Here is an 18,137-nt window from a genome sequence, read left to right as displayed (position 1 = left end):
GTCCAAGTGACCTATAAATAAAGGTCAGATGTGTGGTGTTACTTTGTTCGTCATCAATATTAAAGAGAGATTTGGCCGTACATAATGTTCTTCAGATCATTAAAGCTTCTCCAGGGCTTTGATTTAGCAGACGAGAGACACACAACACAAGTCAATACCTAGTGCCCCATACATCCTTTATGTTTTAGTCTAAAGTGTGCCCCATGCTAAGTACCTTGTCTCCTCTGATCGACAGGCTGTCCTCTGGGAAAATCAGTCCAGAGAGCATCGCCTCCTCCCGAACCCCGTCTTTGGCCAGTGTGGGAGTGCCTGGTCTGTACGTGAAGAAGCTGCCAAGCCCAAGGATAGAGAAGGAGCTCTCTCTGTACAAAAGAACCAAGCGAGCAATAACGGGCAAGAAGTACAGCGTGTCCAAACACGAGGCTGAGGTCACCACACCTATCGAGCTGATAAGCCGCGGACCAGATGGCCGCTTCGTCATGGAGTCAACGGATGGTGAGGCGTCCTTGAAGTCGCGGCGCATCGAGGGCTTCCCCTTCGTGGAGGAGTCGGACTTATACCCCGAGTTCCGGCAGTCGGACGAGGAGAATGACGACCCCGGGCCCCTTCCCCCAGTCATGGCCACGCTCAGGCCCCAGATATCCCCTGTGTCCTCCAGCCAGGAGTCCTACATGCAGCCCCCAGCCTACAGCCCCCGGTTCCAGAGGCCCATGGAAGGTATGAGCATCTTGGAGGGTAGTCGGCTTCAGGCCGCAGGGCAGAGCCGGGTCTTTCACAGGGTCTTCCCCCCAGGCCCTTTCTACGGCTATCTAGGTAGTGGAGGTGAGATGGAGCTCCACCCTCCGTTCTACATGCCTGACGTCAGTCCACGCAGCTCCGCCATGTCCTCCTCCTCACCCCCATACCCCTCCGAGGGGCCCTTCCGCCATCCTGCCATTCCCGAGGAGAGGGAGGGGCTGAGGATCCCGCAGTACGGCGCCTCTGGCCACGCCCTTCCGCTGGCGCACAGCCCTCCCTCCTCTCGCTCCACCGAGACCTGGCAGCCTCCTGACTTCCCCTTTCTGGGTCAGGAGGGTGCCCGGCTCACTCTCCCACCTCACCATCCCTCCCATCTCCACCGGGACCTCCCTGAGCCACCGCCATACTTCTCCTCGCATAGTCGCGCGCTCAGCGCCCCGTCTCAGCCCCCCTCCAGCTCGGCTTTCCTGCAGCTGGAGGCACCCCGGGCCCACCTGAGCCGATCGCCCGGCGAGTTCCCTCCTCCTCCTCCTCCTCCTCAGGGCCTCGCAGCCACGCATGTAACTATGCAACAGGCCCAGAGTCTGGGGCAGTTGAGACACACTGCTCACGGCATGGGCGTACCGGTGTTGCCTTACCCCGGGAGCCCCAGCACGCTGCGCAGCGAGAGCTCGGATGGCTGGCGGCCCGAGCCGGCGCCCTGGCTCAGCCCCAGGGCGAGGGCGCGCCGCCTGGATCTGGGCCTGCAGCAACAGCAGGTGGTGCTGCAGCCGTCGCGCCTCTCGCCCCTCACCCAGACCCCTCCCAGCTCCCGCGCCGGCTCGCCGGACATCCTGGTGCGCCCGCCTCCCCGGCCCAGCATCCTCCGCCACTCGCGCTCGCAGGAGATGCCCGAGAGCACCACGCGTCACGCCAGCGTCTCGTTCTCCCGGAGGTCCCTCTCCTCTTCCCCCACCACCTCTCCCACCCAGGGCCTGGGCACTGGCCGCCGGCCCGGCCCCTCCTACCGCACCCACATGGCCTTTGCCACCGCAGCGGCCAGCTACCCCTCCCAGTCCCCCTCACCCCCAACGGAGAGCAGCGATGCTTTCGGCCAACTGCCGTCTCAGAGGAGGACGGATGAGGAGATGCTGCCCTCAGAGCCCTCTCCAGGGTAGGTGAACCGCATTATTGGAAGACTCCGAAAACAAACATGACAAGGAGATCACACTTTCATCAAGTAGCCTGCGAAAGCTATGCCTTCCATGCTTTTGCCATTTTTAGCTACAAAATAATAATTATTCAGGAGTAGACTAAATTACATACACTTTTATAGTCTTACAGAATGCTTTTCTGTTAAAAATCAGTTCTTTTCTTTTCTTTTTTCTTCTTTAAACCCTCTAATGTTGGTATCAGCAGTGACATTTTTAGGCTATAGCATATTGAGTGGTTCAGTATTTTTCTAATGCATTCATGATGACCTCATGACTCTTTTCCTCTTTGTCCTGTTATGTGGGCTGACCACCTCACTCACCTTCTCCAGCTCATTCCTTCCATCTCTCTCTCTGTCTCTCACTCCCACTGACTCAGGGCTTTCTTCATCGTGGTGGCCTTCTTAGGCGGCCTTCATTGCCAGGGATGAGCCTGCCCTCGTCTCTCGCAATGCCCATCCTCATCTAGAGTAGCAACGGCTGTTTTTTCCTTTTTCTTTTTTCATTCCTTTCTTTCTTTCCTTTTGTCCTTTTCAGGCTCTTGTAGTCTTACCTTCTTTGTTTTTGATTGATCTCAGCTATCTGGGCAGCATTGTTGTGACCAGGTCCTCTACACCATAATAGGTAAGGGTTGAATCCATGTCTGAAAGGGGAGGGGTTAGCAGGCGGGGTCTTAAATCATTCTCATTTAAAGGGGAATGACATGATGACACTCATTTGTTGGTTTTTGTTTGTTTCTTTTGCAATTCACACATTTGGACAGATTTAATCTGCATATATTGCCAAATTACAAATATGTGGATATGTGTATTTTTATCTGCAGAAAAGGAACTAAACATAATGTGTCCTTTTTTAAACCATGAAAGAGGACTTGCTTAGGTGTAATTTAATGGATTTTCTCTTTTAGCAGACGACATGAATATTCCCCTTTAAACTTTTGTTCCATGTCCAAAAATATCATGCATGCTTTTCTCTAAGTGCTCCTCCTCAATGCCGAATCAATAATGGCGATTCTTGAACTAAAATTTCCGTCGCATTTGTCGTCCCAGTGGTTTGGTTTCTTTCTTTCATGTGACCGTTCTTTACCGCCATTCTTCCCCCTCCTCCCTGCCATCTCTTCTCCTGTCAGCATGGTGAAGCCACAGTACACTGTATTCATGGTAACCGGAGTGTGTTTGATGTGACGGACTGTAGTGCTCGGCCATGTCTCCCCCCTCTACTAATGCCTTTCGCTTTCTCTCTCCACAGCCTCAGCAGCAGGGGAGACTGTCTATAAACGCTTTGTGTTTCTATGCCTTGTGAAACCCATGAGTTGTTGGCTGACTCTTCCGTGTGGACTGTTCAGTTTTCATGATGTCCGTCTGTGTTATAACAGAGGGATGATGGCATGTGTGATTTAAAACGAAACAAAACATAAAGCAACGCTTTTTTCAGGAAAACTTGTGCTGGAGCTCGAATAAGAACCGCTGACTGACACTGGTGACCGCTGATCACTGGGCAGTGGTCCATTTTGACTAGGTTTTTTTTTTCTTATTATACAAGGGAGAGTGCTTACAACATGGCAGGAGCTTACAGCACGAGGTAAATGTCTCAGTTCTGCAATGCTAATGCTCATTCACTGACCCTCTGAAAACTCAGCGAGAACATCTGAAATCAAACTGACCATAATAACTACTGAAAACTTTAATCAAACACATCTAACTTATTTAGATTACTTTTACAACCCCAAATCATAAAACGTGGGACAGTGCAGATAAAAAATAAATAATGTCTCTCGCATTTCCTTCCTTTTATTTGATTGCAGATCATTTCAGGGCTACAACACATTCCAAATACTCTAGGACATAGAAAATAAGGGCTAGTAAAACTAATTAATAATGATGTGATTTTGAACAGGTGATTATAATTGTGATTTGGTACAAATCAAGTCAAGTAGTTTATTGTCAATACTGCATATGTACAGGACATGAGCCTACGGAGAATTGAAATTACGTTACTCTCCTTCCCAAATTTTACAGCAAGTACAGATAATAGATATAATAAAAGAGAATGGGAGATACTATGTGTACAATACAGCAGGGACACAAATAGACATACATGAGACAGAACATAAGTGAAATAAGATATATAAATATAAATAAAAAGTATATAAAGTAAATAAATAAATATAAATAAATAAAATGCATTTTCCACAAAATGCTGAGATATTGAAGAGTATCTCAGTTTGTATCAAATGTCAGAAAATTATTGAGATGTTTAATAGGTCTCTGTTCATATTGCATATTTCTTCCTCTGCAGTGCATAATATTGTTTAAATGCAAGGAATCCAGAGCAATTTTAGAGCAAAAGGGGCAAGGGCACAAGCTTAAGCTGAACACCCGTGATCTCCGATCCCTCTGACGGCACTCCATCATTTATATATGGTTATACATGGTTAAGCGCTACAGTACAGAGTTATATTTCTGTATATATTTGTGCATATTTAAACATTATTAGGAAAAAACTGGTGCTGCACACATTATAATAACTTGGAAAAAGAGGTGTTTGCAGAAAGAATAGAACGAATAAACACCTGAAACAATTAATTGATCAGCATCCTCTATGCCAAAATGTCTTTTAAGTCTTTTACTGCTTTACTGTCCCAATTTGGAACATACTGTGTTTTTCACACTATAAGGTGCACTATCAATTAACGTCTGGTCTGTTTTCAAACATAAAGTGAATCGGATTATAAGGCACATTTTATGCGAAACTAGTAACTTGTATTACGAACAGGGGTGTCACATGTTTTCCTTGTAAACTTAGCAGGTCTCACCACAGTCAATACAGTCTGTTATACTCGCCTTTGAACAGAAAAAGATCTAGCGCTGTAGTAAGCAGCTAATGCTACTTCAGCAGTGCTATCTGGGGTTAGCAGCAGGCTAACCTGCTCCTTTTTTTTTTTTTTTTGATTTCTCTGTGTATTTTCTAATTTGTAAAGCACTTTGAATGACCGTTGTGTATGAAAGGTGCTATATAAATAAACTTGCCTTGCCTTGCCTTGCCTTACAGGCCGATAATACTAACCTCTGAACTGCCAAAGAGCTAGTGCTCAGCATGGTTACCAGCTAATGCTTATACTGCTCCAGCAGTGCTAGCCGGGGTTAGCAGCAGGCTACAGGCCGATAATAGTCACCTCTGAACTACCAAAGAGCTAGTGCTCGGCACGGTTACCAGCTAATGCTTATGCTGCTTCAGCAGTGGTAGCCGGTGTTAGCAGCAGGCTACATGCTGATAATACTCTCCTCTGAATGGCCAAAGAGTACTTAGTACAGCATTTAGTACAGTTAGCAGCTAATGCTAATGTTGCAGGAGAACTGAACTGAAATGCCTGTAGCCTATAACGCTGTACTTCAGTAGAGTGGCTATACTGCTCCTTAATACCTGACTTGTAAAAATCATACATAAGGAGCACCGGATTATAAGGTGCACCAATTATTTTTAGGAAAATTAAAGGATTTTAAATGTACCTTATAGTGCAAAAAATATGGTACTTTGAAATGTATTGCCGGCCTGGAATGCAGGACTGGATGCATATTAATAAATAAAAATGAATCTGAGCAGAACAAACATGAAATAGCTTGGGTTATCATACTGTCTGCAAATAAAATCACATAAATGTTAAAGTAAATGTAAGAAACATAATTTCTTTCTTACTTACATTGTCTATACTGTCCCGACCTTTTCTGATTTGGGGTTATACATATGAATAATTTATATCATGGGACAAGATATGATTGATATGATTTTTTAGTCATTAACGTAATTTTCAAACTCTGGATTTGCTAAATCTTCAGAATTGGGTGCATATTATTCTTTATTAATGTTGCTATGTTTATTTGTATCTTCATTGATCAAGGTAGAGAAATTGCAAATGATTCACTCACAATATCAATGTCTCTAACAGGTAATCATGTGACAGCTCAATCATGGTTGATACAATTTGAATTTCTGTTGTTTTTAATGAGATGTGTTGTAATAAATGTGTAATTACACTATAAAACATCTTCACTATGTAACAGTGTATCTGAACAGATGTTGGGAGGGTGGCGCTCTCTGGTGGCCGTGTAAAGTAACGCAGCTTGTTTTGCCTCTACCTGCTTGTTTTGTAGGGAACCTCTAGGTGCAGTGAGAGTCCCTGCAGGGTCTGAGAGCTTTGAAGCACTGATTTATCATTGTATTAAAAAAGCCAAGAAAGTAGCGGCCAACAACAACAACAACTCCAAAGCCAGGAAAAAAACAGGTCAGTGTCTTCTTTGTGTTTTCCACAGAGGATTTATAGAGAATTATAAGAATGAAATCACATTAACAAAGAGTAGCTTTACGTTTTACTTAAATTTATTAGTTTGCTTTGATGGCAGAATATCAATCAATCAACCTTTATTTTCACTCGGGAATACAATACATTGAGGGTGACCCTCATTTATAATATTGCCGAGCATTTACAGTATAAAAAGGATTGAAAACATTTAATAGGAAATTAGAAATAATAAGGAATAAAAAAGTAAAAAACAAATAAATAAATAAAAGGAATAGTCATTTTAAATAAACATTAAATATATATGAATAAAAAATATATATGTAAAAAAAATAGAAAATTCTTAAAGACCATAAAAACAAATTGACACAAAGAGTAAATAATTTATAAAATATAAAATAAAGAAAAAGATAATAATAGTAAAAGTAAAGTAAAATGATAGGAATGATAAAAAAATATAAAATGAATAATATTGAACTAAGAACATAAGAATCAAAATATAAAACGTTAGAATAAAAAAATGTAATAAATGAATACAAATAAATTAAAATTAAAAGAAAAAGATTAAAAACTCATTAAAACACTCCGTTAGTCCAGTTTTTTTGTCTTTGTCTTTTTTTGTCTTTGTCTGTAGTAAAGTAGTGCTGGAACATCGTGTTTCTGTACTCTCTATTGTAGCATTTACACAACACACAGCATATTCACACTTTTAACATAATAGCCAGAAAAAGAAACACAGAAACACAAACTTGGCTGTGTGTGTGAGTGTATGACAGAGAATAGAGTGAGAGGGGCTTAGGGAGAGTTAGTTATGAGATTTAATCCATATTTCAGCAGCGTAGATAGAAAGTAATCAAACTTCTGCTAATATGTCATCGTCATTATTATTTTTCTGTTTTTAATCATTGAAATGATACATTTACTGTAGAGAATTAAAATCTTATAACCCATTCTTCAGCGAAGTGTGTGTTTGAGTCTGATAAATTTACTCACCACGTCTGTGCTGACTGATAAAATGTTTTTGCTGTGGAAAACGAAAAATGGATGGCCAAGATACAGCTCTGGAAAAGAATAAGAGAGCACTTCAGTTTCTGAATCAGTTTCTCTAATTTTGCTATTTATAGGTATAAGTTTGAGTAAAATGAACATTGTTGTTTTATTCTATAAACTACGGCAAAATTTCTCTCATATTCCGAGGAAAAATATTGTCATTTAGAGCATTTATTTGCAGAAAATGAGAAATGGCTGCAGAGCTTTTAGACCTCAAATAATGCAAAAAAACAAGTTCATATTCATAAAGTTTTAAGAGTTCAGAAAACAATATTTGGTGGAATAACCGTGTTTTTTTTCTCCTCCACCAGTCTTACACACTGCTTTTGAATAAATAACATTATGCCACTTCTTGTGCAACAATTCAAGCAGTTCAGTTTGGTGGTTTGATGGTTTGTGATCATGCATCTTCTTCTTGATTATATTCCAGAGGTTTTTAATTTGGTTAAATCAAAGAAACTCATAAATTTTAAGTGATCTCTTATTTTTTCCAGACCTGTATGTTAATGAAGGAAATATAGATAATCAATCTAGACTTTATAATAGACTTATAAATAGTGCAATATGTGCATAGCTGTCGTTCAGTCTTTCATTACCTTTTTCTCTGCAGATGTGTTCTTCTCTCAGACCCAGCAGCAGCAACACGCATCTCAGGCACCCCAGCAAAGACAAGACATCAGCTCTCCCACCAGGAAGAGGAGGAAAAAAACACTGAGAAAATCTCCCTATCTCCACTTATCTTCCATGTTACGCTGGTCTCCCCCCAGAGAAGACCGGAAAGCCCTACTGGCCAGCGTGAAGTCCGCCCTCCCGAACTACGGCTCTCTGCGCTGACCAGTCTAAATCCTGCAGGGAGAAACATGCCCCGGTGTATTAGCAGCAACAAAGCTCATATGCAGTCAGTATTGTCTTTAAATGACCTAAAACAGTTCTGTTCAGATCTGATCTCCTCTTAGATCTTTTTGGCATAGCCTAGTTGTGCATATACATGCATATACATATATATATATATATTTACGTGCATTGAGAAAAAGAGGAGAGAAAAAGAAAGAACGAAAGAGAGAGAGAAAGAGATAAAGTAGAATTCCATTATTTACTGTATCTTAAAAAGATAAAAAAAAAATCATTGCAGACTCAGTTATGATTCGTCTAGAGATGGATCTCCAGTGTCTGAACACTTGTGTATATTGTGAAACCTGAAGAGCTCTACGCTGTCCCTCGGAAAAGTAGAATTAATACAGGGTTTCTTTTCTTCCTCTTACAAAATATACCTCAGAAAAAAATGAACTAAAACGAAACAAAAAAAAGAAACTATTCTGGCACATATTACAGCACTTACAGACCATCGTTTGTGCAGACTAACAGTATTTTGTAGTTCAATGGCCTCGGTTGTCTGTTTTTGGCAAAACTCCAATAATATTTAAGTATTATTTGTTCCAGTGAAAAAGGCATCGACCTAGAGACCTAGAGAGTGCTAACTGGCCATTTGTTTTACTTTAGGTATGAAATGTCATCGAATGCAAAGCACAGAATCTCATAGAAATCGTAAGCTACAACAAAGTCTTTGGATCACAATGCAATATACTGGTCTGCTGCTATATTTGGATCTTTCGTCATAATCCTTTCTGAGGGGGCTCTTATGTGAATTTGCCATGTGCTAAAAATAGTCGCTTTAGCCCAGTTTCTCTCCAGTATCAAAACTCAGTCTGAACCCATTTTTATTTGTAGCTTATTTTGGAAGACAATTAGTGCTATTTTTTGATATACCGAATAGTGTATTCTCAATGTGGGGACTGAACATAGGATACGAAAAACATACTTTTGTACTTTTTGGGAGAAAAAAAAAAAAAGTAGTTACAGTGAACAACAACAAACGAACAAAAAAAAATGAACAAAAAAAAAATGAACATCTTTGGCATGTTATACTGACATTAATTCTAGACTGCTAGTAATGTTTGTTTTCTTAAGATGTTTAAAAGACTGCCTTTTCCAGGGGATCGAATTTTTTTGATCGAATCAATGCTTACGCCTCAGATTCTCTTTTGTACACTAGAGATCGTTGGGGGAATACATTCAGCTCTGAGAGAAAGGACTCAGAGCTGTGTAAAACAGTGTAAACATGGAATTCTACTCAGAGTATTCCTCGGTGTATGCTTCGATCAGAATCAGGGCCTCAAAATTGGAGCGAGATAATTTTTTTTTTGCCAAATCCTGATGTCAGAATGCTATGATTTATTTGTATGTCTCTCGGGCTGTGCTCGGCCCCGGCGTTCATACACAAACGCTTAACATGTGAGAAAAAAAAATGCCTTTAGACCGTCTTTATTCCAAATGACTTAACTAATCTTGATATGACGATTACAAATGTAATTTTCGAAAAACATCAACGAGTAATGTAAGTATTGTACTTTGGTGACCCTTGCACAAATGTAACTAGAAGTCGTGAAATGCATTGTTAGTGTAATGTTGAACTGTTTCAATCAGTTTGATAGAGATAATCAAGTATTAATTCATAGGTTATATTAGATATACACCAAGGAAGTACTGTAGATATTGTGCGGACAAACGAAGACGAAAAACACGACATATACCAATGAGAAATTAACATCAGTCTAATCATTGAAAGCGTAACGTAACTGCGAGTTGTCTAGATCGCTTTATACCTGACAAAGTCGGCTACTAAGAGTAGCTTCACAGAGATTTTATTAGGGGGAAAAAAGCATGGATTATTATCCTCATAATCTTTGGTTTTCCATCCATTGTAACTGTCCGTAGGGCACAGCGCAGGTTTGTTTGAGTCGCTGGAGTACAGCTAACCAGTTTTTTTAATCGCTTAAATGCTTTATATCTGTCTGGATCTCACTAACAGCTGCCGCCGACCTGCTCTCCGCAGCTAACCCTCTGCGCTGGCTCAGTTTAGCTCTAACCGATTATGAATGTATGGTTTGGTTTGAGAACTACTGATCTCTTCTTTTCTTTTTGTCATTTGCCTGCTGTCATTTGTTACCTATTTACGTAAAGCCTGCTCCCTAACTTAATAGTTTATTAACTATTTAATCCCATTTTTAGAGCGTTCAGGAACAGAAAGTCCTGCAGTGTCATAATCAGTGACTAAAGGGGTTCTGAACCGCAGGTTCAGGTTTGAAGAACAGCCAGAAGTGAATATTGCATAGAGAGCTGTTTACAGAAATGCTATAGCATTCAAAAGTTGGAAATCATTTTAATATTCATAACAGTAAGAAATCAATGTGATTGTAAACAACTAAAAACAATGATCATTAAATGATCCGAAATAATTTCAGATAAGTTCAGATCTACTTTCCTCCTTTTTGGCACAGCCCAGTTGTACAGATACAGTAGAATATACAGTAGTATAAAATAAAGGTGATAATCCTAATCCTGTGCACCTTCTCAGGTTTCTAATCATTAGCGTGATGCTAGGAGGCTAGGTATCAAAATAAGTATGAGACGAAGGCTATGATCGAACAGCAGTTTAAGTTTATGTACAGGACGTACAAAAGATTAGAATTACGTTACTTTCCTTCCCAAAGTTACAGCAAGTGCAGCAAAATTTAATTATAAGTATAAAAGAATGAGAGACACTAAATGTACAATACAACATGGTCACAGATATATACAATATTGTGAAAATGTTTTAGGCACCTGTGGGAATTTCAGTAAAGAAAAAAATTCTCATCTGTGCAGTAAGTGTTTATTAGCTCAGTAAAACACATTACAGCATTACAATAAATATAAACAGCAACTTCACAAAAAGCAGAGCTTTTACAGCACATTTTTCCTTAAAGCATCTCCTAATCTCCTAATCTCTCCTCCTCATCTGAGTTTAATAGAGTTTAATTTCTAGTTCTCATCATATTAATCAACACCTGGTTTGGTTAAATTGGTAAATGTGGTAAATCAGGTGAGCTGCTGACGGAACTGAACATAATATACACATGCTGGCTGAGGAGCATCCAGGAGAAATCTGGAACTAAGTTACACTTTGTTCTTTAGCTTAAGGCTCACATGATAAAAAACATACTTATTTAAAAATTTAAAATTCCTTGTTACGTTTTACTGTATGTATGTTGATTTGCATCTGTTTAAATCATATGTGTTGCTTTTTTCAGGTAAATGGATTAGTGTAATTTGCTTTGGTGCCTAAGACTTCTGCACAGTACTGTACATGTTTTCAATGCAGCTCTGAACATACAGATTGGAATTTATGTGACTTTTATATCAGTCCATCTCCTCATTCATCATTAATGTGTGAGGAGAAGGGAAAATGGCTGACAGCAGTGAGTGAGGGTTTTAGTGGTGGGGTAGTGAGGTAACTAACCTCATAAATGTTTGTGTTAAAAGTAAATTTGCATTTGGAGTCCCCTGAACATTAACATGACCATTATAGAAGCAGCTGTTACTGTTGAGGGATTTAGGTCACATTAAAAAGAGCATGAACAACCAAAAAGTATATATTTGGTAAATAAATAGATTTGTGCCAATTTACCTGCTGCATTAACATGTAGATAAATTAAAAATTATATAGCAACCACTTCGAAAAAACATCAACAACAACAACAATAGCTCTCTTTCATATTTCATAAAGGCACTTAAAATAATTACACAATAAATAGAAGAGATTTCTCTTGAGTGGAAAAATGATTGATATATATTTATTTGTTGAAAGGAATCAATTCATATGAAAATGTTCAAATGTCTGATCTCAAATGTTTGTTCACTCCTGGTCAAAATATCTGTTACATGAAGTAGTATCTTTAGTATTTTAGGTAAGATAACTTATTAATTTCAATTTTACAAATTATTCTTCAAAATAACAAAAAAGGAAAATGTCCAAAAGCAAAGGTTTGAGTACTTGAGTACTGATTTAGTACTTTGTAACACCCCCTGTGGCAGGTACAAGGCTTGTAAATGCTCTTTATTGATCTTCATGGTCTTCCAGATCTTAACTTGACCTTCACTGTTCCTATTAACTGCCATTTCTTAATTACATTACAACCAAGGAAATATCTACCTGGAAATTGTATCTTTTTGTAGCCTTATCCTGATTTGTGGGCATTAACTTTTTTATTTTCTGCTAGGCAGCTGCTTAGAGGAGTTCATGGCTGATGATTGTTGAGCCAGTGTTTGAGAATTGAGAGTATACTGTATATAAAGTTTTACAATTTCTATAATCATAACATTGTCTTTCCCAAGGATGACTATGAACAAAGTTATCTGAAAGCTTAGTTCTCTTTATAAAGAAGACTTTATGGCTACGTTAACATTATAAGCCACATTGCTCAGATCAGATTTGTCTATCTTGACGGTTCACATTCACTGTAAATGTCAGTGATCTGTATCTGTGTGTAATGTGAACGAGTCTGTCCCTGAAACTCCTCACATGCTGCACACTAATACCTGTATAAACGTCTCCTCCTTCTCCAACAACAAAAACCCTCATATTAGAGAGAGGAGAGACTCGTAGCTTTATAAAGGGAAATGGATGAGTTAGCAGCTCATATGTGGAGCATCTTTTGCTGGAGTGGAGAGTAAACAGCTGATCTGAAGTTCATGCTCAGGTCGAGGAGGTGAGAAAAGGCCAGGCGGTTTGCTTTTGCTGTTTTTTTTTGCAGCTATAGCTGCACAGCTGCACCAAGAGATGCAGTGTGGGTACGAGAGAGAAGCACGTAGCGCTAATGCTAATGCATAAAAGCAAAAAGACTCATGAATTTAGATTTGATCGTTCACATTCATGTCACATGTCCATGGATCGGATATGTATCCGATTTAGGATCCACATATGAAAGAGACTCAAATCTAATGTGAAAAAATCTGATTTGGCACGTTCACACATCCAGATTGAGCAAAAAATCTGATTTTAATCACTTCAGCCTGGTAATGTGAACGTAATGTATGTTTTCTATTTAATTATTCACAGAGGCAGAAATTTTGACTGGGGTGCTCAAACCTTTACATATCAATGTGTGTCTCTTGAACTGCAGTCTCAAATGTAACTATAAGTCTTAAAATGCATTGATGGCATAACTTTGGACCTGTTGCAATCAGTTTAATTGAGATAATCAAGTTCATAATTTATAGACTTTATTACTATACATAATGTACTGGTCAAAATTTGGACACACCTCTTCTCATTTAATGTTTTTTTTTCTTTCTTTTTATTATTTTCTACATTGTAGATTAATATTGAACACATCCAACTTACAAAAGGACCGCATATGAAATCGTGAAGTAAAGAAAAAAGTGTTAAACAAGCTGAAATATGTTTTTTAATTTATTATGGAGAAATTAGAATAGTTCTAAAGAATGTTCTAAAGACGTTTCTAGAGATCCTGAGTACTTTTTACCTGCTTTTCCTTTACTCTTTGTTCCAACTCGTCCAAAATCACCTGGGTTGGCTTTATATATACAGTATATATATATATATATATATATATATATATATATATAATATATATATATATATATATATATATATATATATATATATATATATATATATATATATATATATATATATATATATATATACTGTATATATATATATATATATATATATATATTAGGTGATTTGAAGCAATTTTTTTTTCCTTTTAAATCTACTACCTAACTGTATATGTGTTCTTGCATAGCTTTTATTTATCTTTAATTTTAATCTTCAATGTACTAAATAATGCAAATTAACAAGGAACATTCATGAGCATGTGTGTCCAAACTTCAAACTGGTACTGTTGCAGACAAAACATATCATATACCAATCAGAAACTAACATCAGTCTAATCAGTGTTTCAAAGGATCACGTTTTAAATGGAGATTTAAAACTGTACGTAATTTATACAGGATATATCATTTTATTCACTTGTTTTTTTTAATAACCGTAACTAATTCTATTTATATCATAAATTATAAGTGATTTCCAACTTTTGAATGCCTATATAAATTGGTCACTGAATGAAAATCAATAGAGGTGCCCACATTTTCTTTTCCTGGCAATATCTTCTGTTTAGCACAGTTAGCATATCTTAGCTATCGCCAGCTACGCAGGCCGCTGTTTGCTTCTGTTGCTGTTTTTCCCCTGTATATGTATTATATATGTATGACTTTGTAAAGCTGCTTTACGTGTGTAGAAGGTGGAGGCCGCAGTAAGGCGTCCACGTTTTTACTTGCCTTTAGCCGGTGAGCGAAAAAAACAAACAAACAAACAAACGAAAAAAAAACTTAACTACATCTTCGGCTTGAACGTTTTTAATTTTTTTTAATCAATGTTTTTTGTCAACATGCCGCTGAAGAAGTCCTACGAAAAATGTACACATGTTTACATTACTTAGAAATAACCGTGTGAGGATGTAGGCACTCCGTACGCATTATGACTTGGTGCTATGTCTTTTTTGAACTCTTGTGGTGCTGTGTTTCCAGAGGTCGACACGTAACGATTCATGCACAGTCCTCTGTCTTAAACTAACTCAACTAGCTCCATTGTGGTCCCTCTCATCAAGGTGTCATAGTGAGTAGGGTTGTAAGCAATAATAATGCCATTCTAACAGGACAGAACCTGCATTCTCACTGCATCTCACTACGGAAACGGAGGGGGAAAGAATACCGGTGTCAGAACATTGGTGTCAGAAGTGGAAGAGACTGCTTGTGTGCTAATGCTTGTGTAAAGAAAATGTAACGAAAGATTGGTAAAGATATGCTGAGCTTTGAGGGGGAAAAAGAGCAAAATGAAATGTATTGCTTTTTTTTTAAATGCAACCAGGGTACAGAGAAGAGCGTTCCGGAGAGAAGCATGGACGGAACCGAGCAAAGAGCAGTCTGGAGAATCAGATTACAGTACTGTTGTTTTTACAGCCGTTTTTACAAGCACTGTCATGCTATATACAACGACTTGGCGCTTACAGTATTTCTGTACATCTGAAACAGGCATTCTTCAGACGATAGTTGATGGAATTTTTATTTGTTTTCTTATTTTCTTTTTTTCTTTTCTTTATTATTTATTTTTTGCCTAGTTCCTCCAGTACGTGCATGGAGACGAGAGCGAGTACGACTCTCTTATATATAACTAATACTGTACATGTAAACACCCCCTTTTTTGCTTGTTATGAAAAAAAAAGACTAACTCTTAAGAGGGCTCATTCGCAGGAATCGTCATCGTCATCGTCAGCTGTTTGCCTGTGTTTGTTTATCATGCTTTTTTGATTACTTTAATATATTTGATTTAATTAATTTAATTTTCTGTGCTTCGTGAAAGTCAGAGCGCACTTGCTTACTTTGGGCCGGTTTCTCAGGCCCTGATTCTGAGATGATAGGCCTGATTCTGAGTCTGGTTCTCAGTCTGGTTCTGGACTACACTCTACAACATTTGGAGCATTTGTAAATTTCTATTGAAATGTTCTGGCCTGGAAACCGGTCCTGTGTTTTTTATTTTGAGCTACTCATATCTTCATCTCGTTCATGCGCTTTTTTATTTTTATTTTTCTTTACTTTCTCATCTCAACTCATCTCATCGCTTTTCATGTTTACCAGCACTGAGAATCTAGAATGTACTACTACATTATGCACTAATTTATGACTGTTTTAAGATTTTAACCTCATACGTAGAGAAACGTAGTGCTCGTCGGAAGCATATGTCAGAACTGCGTCGATCGTGCATTTTTCTAACTGCGTTTGATTTGTGTCGTGTTTTTTGACGGTTTACAGATTACTTTGTTTGTCTATGGTTTCTGGGCTGACTTTTTTATGTGTTTTTATTTTTTTTGTTTGGCATACATGGCTCATGACTTTTTCTCCACCTCAAATGCAGTGTACTGAGACTGTTCACGTGTTACAAAACACACAAATAATACATCTTTCTTTCTTACTCACTTAATTACTTACTTACTTACTTACATTCTTTATTCCTTTGTCTTTTCTTTTCTCTGATTTCTACGGTTGAATGATGGAAGGACATAGTTATTTTTGAGGCTTCTTTCTTTTTGGTAATCTAATTTGTTTCAGGTATTCTTCTTAAACAGTATGGTGCTGTACCAAAGCCTTATGTAAAATATTATTATTCTGCTGTATTGTTTGACTCTTCTGCCACTGCTGTTAAGACAAGTGAACACTCTCTCCAACCAATTGTGACAATGTCGCTCGCCAAAACCGACCCGTACGACAGTGCAGTGTGCCTCGAATTCCTCATCCTTGAACAAGTTCTCCTCAGTATGCTCACGGACTTTACAACTTAACAACAGCAACAACACCAACAACGACTACAACAAACGTAAAAAAAGTACCACATGCTCAGTAAGACAGTACGATTTGGTGCCTGGTGTGTCTTCTTCTTGCCTGCTGCTAGGAGTAAATGTAAACGGTGTCTCATATCTGTATAACATTACCTGAACCATGTCATGGGTCTCCACACTTTTACTCATTTGGACTTTGTGGAGCAGCATCGTATCTCAGCTGAAAGGGTCAGCCTACTAGAAAGTATATCACCATTCTACACCGTCAAGGGAAGCGTCCCATTCAGCTTGTTCAATTTCTTTGTTTGTGTATTTCTTTTTATATAACCACATCAGAAAACAGAAGAACATGCTATTCCTAACGAACGCGTTGTTCCAGATCTGCTCTCGGGAGCGGGTTCAGGTCGTGGTAGGTCTAGAGGATCTAGGCTATAATATCTGAATGCTGTCTCAGAGGGTCCAATTGAGGTATTGTAATGTGGAGCAGTTCAAATAGCATTGTTTACATCACCAGATGCCCAGATATGCACATGTTGGCAGGTTCTATTAAGTTGACATTTTCCAATGCTTCGTTCCATCTAATAACCCTCTAAAATTTTTGTATTTTGATATAATAAAATACATAAGAGTGTATTCGGATGTCTGTGAGTGCTCTGTTTTTTTGTTTTTTCTTTTTAGTTTTTCTTTTGCTGAAAAGTGAACTTTTACCTACTGGCCTCTAGCGGGTGTTAAAGGGCTCAAACTCCAAAGTTTACATGTCAATTTTTTTAAATATGTCTTGTTAAGAACTATGCAAATACTGTATATCCCTTTCAGACCCTGCATCAATTACAATGGACATCATGTATATATATTTTTTTGAATGTTTTGTTGCACAGAACACTAATCAAAACCTATTGCCCATCAGAATAGATCATAAACCAGCCACTGCACTGGTAAAAAATATGGTTTAGAATAACTTATAATAATTATTATGTTTAGGAATAAAAAGTGTTAATTGTATTTATTTTAATATGGATTTAATATGAGGATACTAATTTTAGAAATGTTGTGTGCATTACAATATAAGAAAATTATTATCACACTCTGTGAAATTTGCATTGTTACAGCAGCATAAACAATAGTAGAAAAAGGGAAAACAGTATAAAAAAAGATCTATCCAAACAAAACAAACAAAATAAAGAAAAATCTACATATTTACAGGTGATAATTTAAAAATAGAAAAATAAATACTAAATAAGGATAATGAAATAAAAAAAACTACAATTAACAAGTTTGCAGTGCTTGTTAATTACAGAAGGAAACTAGCCTTCATATATTTTTTCATATCTGGAACATAATTCAGGTCTGAAAGGGATATTTAGACCATCAGTACTATCTTATCTTTTTTTGCCTTTTTTGTCTTATAGTGGTTAAATACAAAAAGCTCTGCACTCATTAAGCCGAGCCTCTATATTGATTTCATAAAGCTACATGTCTACTGCTAATGATAATCATCAGGATGACAATATTGATCTCCTTTAATGGGTTTACACAGCCATCCCTTGTGAGGAATTACCACTAAGCAAACTGTTAGTTAAACAGTACCACATGTCTCCGTAGGAAAATGACTGGAGCCAAGCG

The 18,137-nt window shown here is 38.3% G+C and overlaps 1 protein-coding gene across 5 annotated transcripts in view; it reads left to right on the top strand.

Annotated features, from left to right (window-relative positions):
• The window catches only part of igsf9ba (immunoglobulin superfamily, member 9Ba), a 100,585-nt gene extending 92,708 nt beyond the window's left edge, over nt 1-7,877 (top strand). For 3 of the 5 annotated variants that reach the window (XM_049466812.1, XM_049466813.1, XM_022674791.2), the window contains 3 exons: nt 236-1,891; nt 2,507-2,552; nt 3,177-7,877. In XM_049466812.1, the coding sequence (XP_049322769.1) occupies nt 236-1,891; nt 2,507-2,549 (1,699 nt within the window). In that variant the 3' untranslated portion in view covers nt 2,550-2,552; nt 3,177-7,877. Of the gene's footprint in view, nt 1-235; nt 2,553-3,176 lie in introns of all 5 variants that reach the window. The other 2 variants (XM_022674786.2, XR_007425250.1) reach the window with 2 other exon arrangements.
• Nucleotides 7,878-18,137: the final 10,260 nt, after the last annotated feature.

The sequence above is a fragment of the Astyanax mexicanus genome, chromosome 18, assembly GCF_023375975.1.
Source record: "Astyanax mexicanus isolate ESR-SI-001 chromosome 18, AstMex3_surface, whole genome shotgun sequence".
Classification (NCBI taxonomy): Eukaryota; Metazoa; Chordata; class Actinopteri; order Characiformes; family Acestrorhamphidae; genus Astyanax; species Astyanax mexicanus.
The sequence above is the reverse complement of the archived record's forward strand: the minus strand, read 5'-3'. Positions and strand labels throughout refer to the sequence as shown.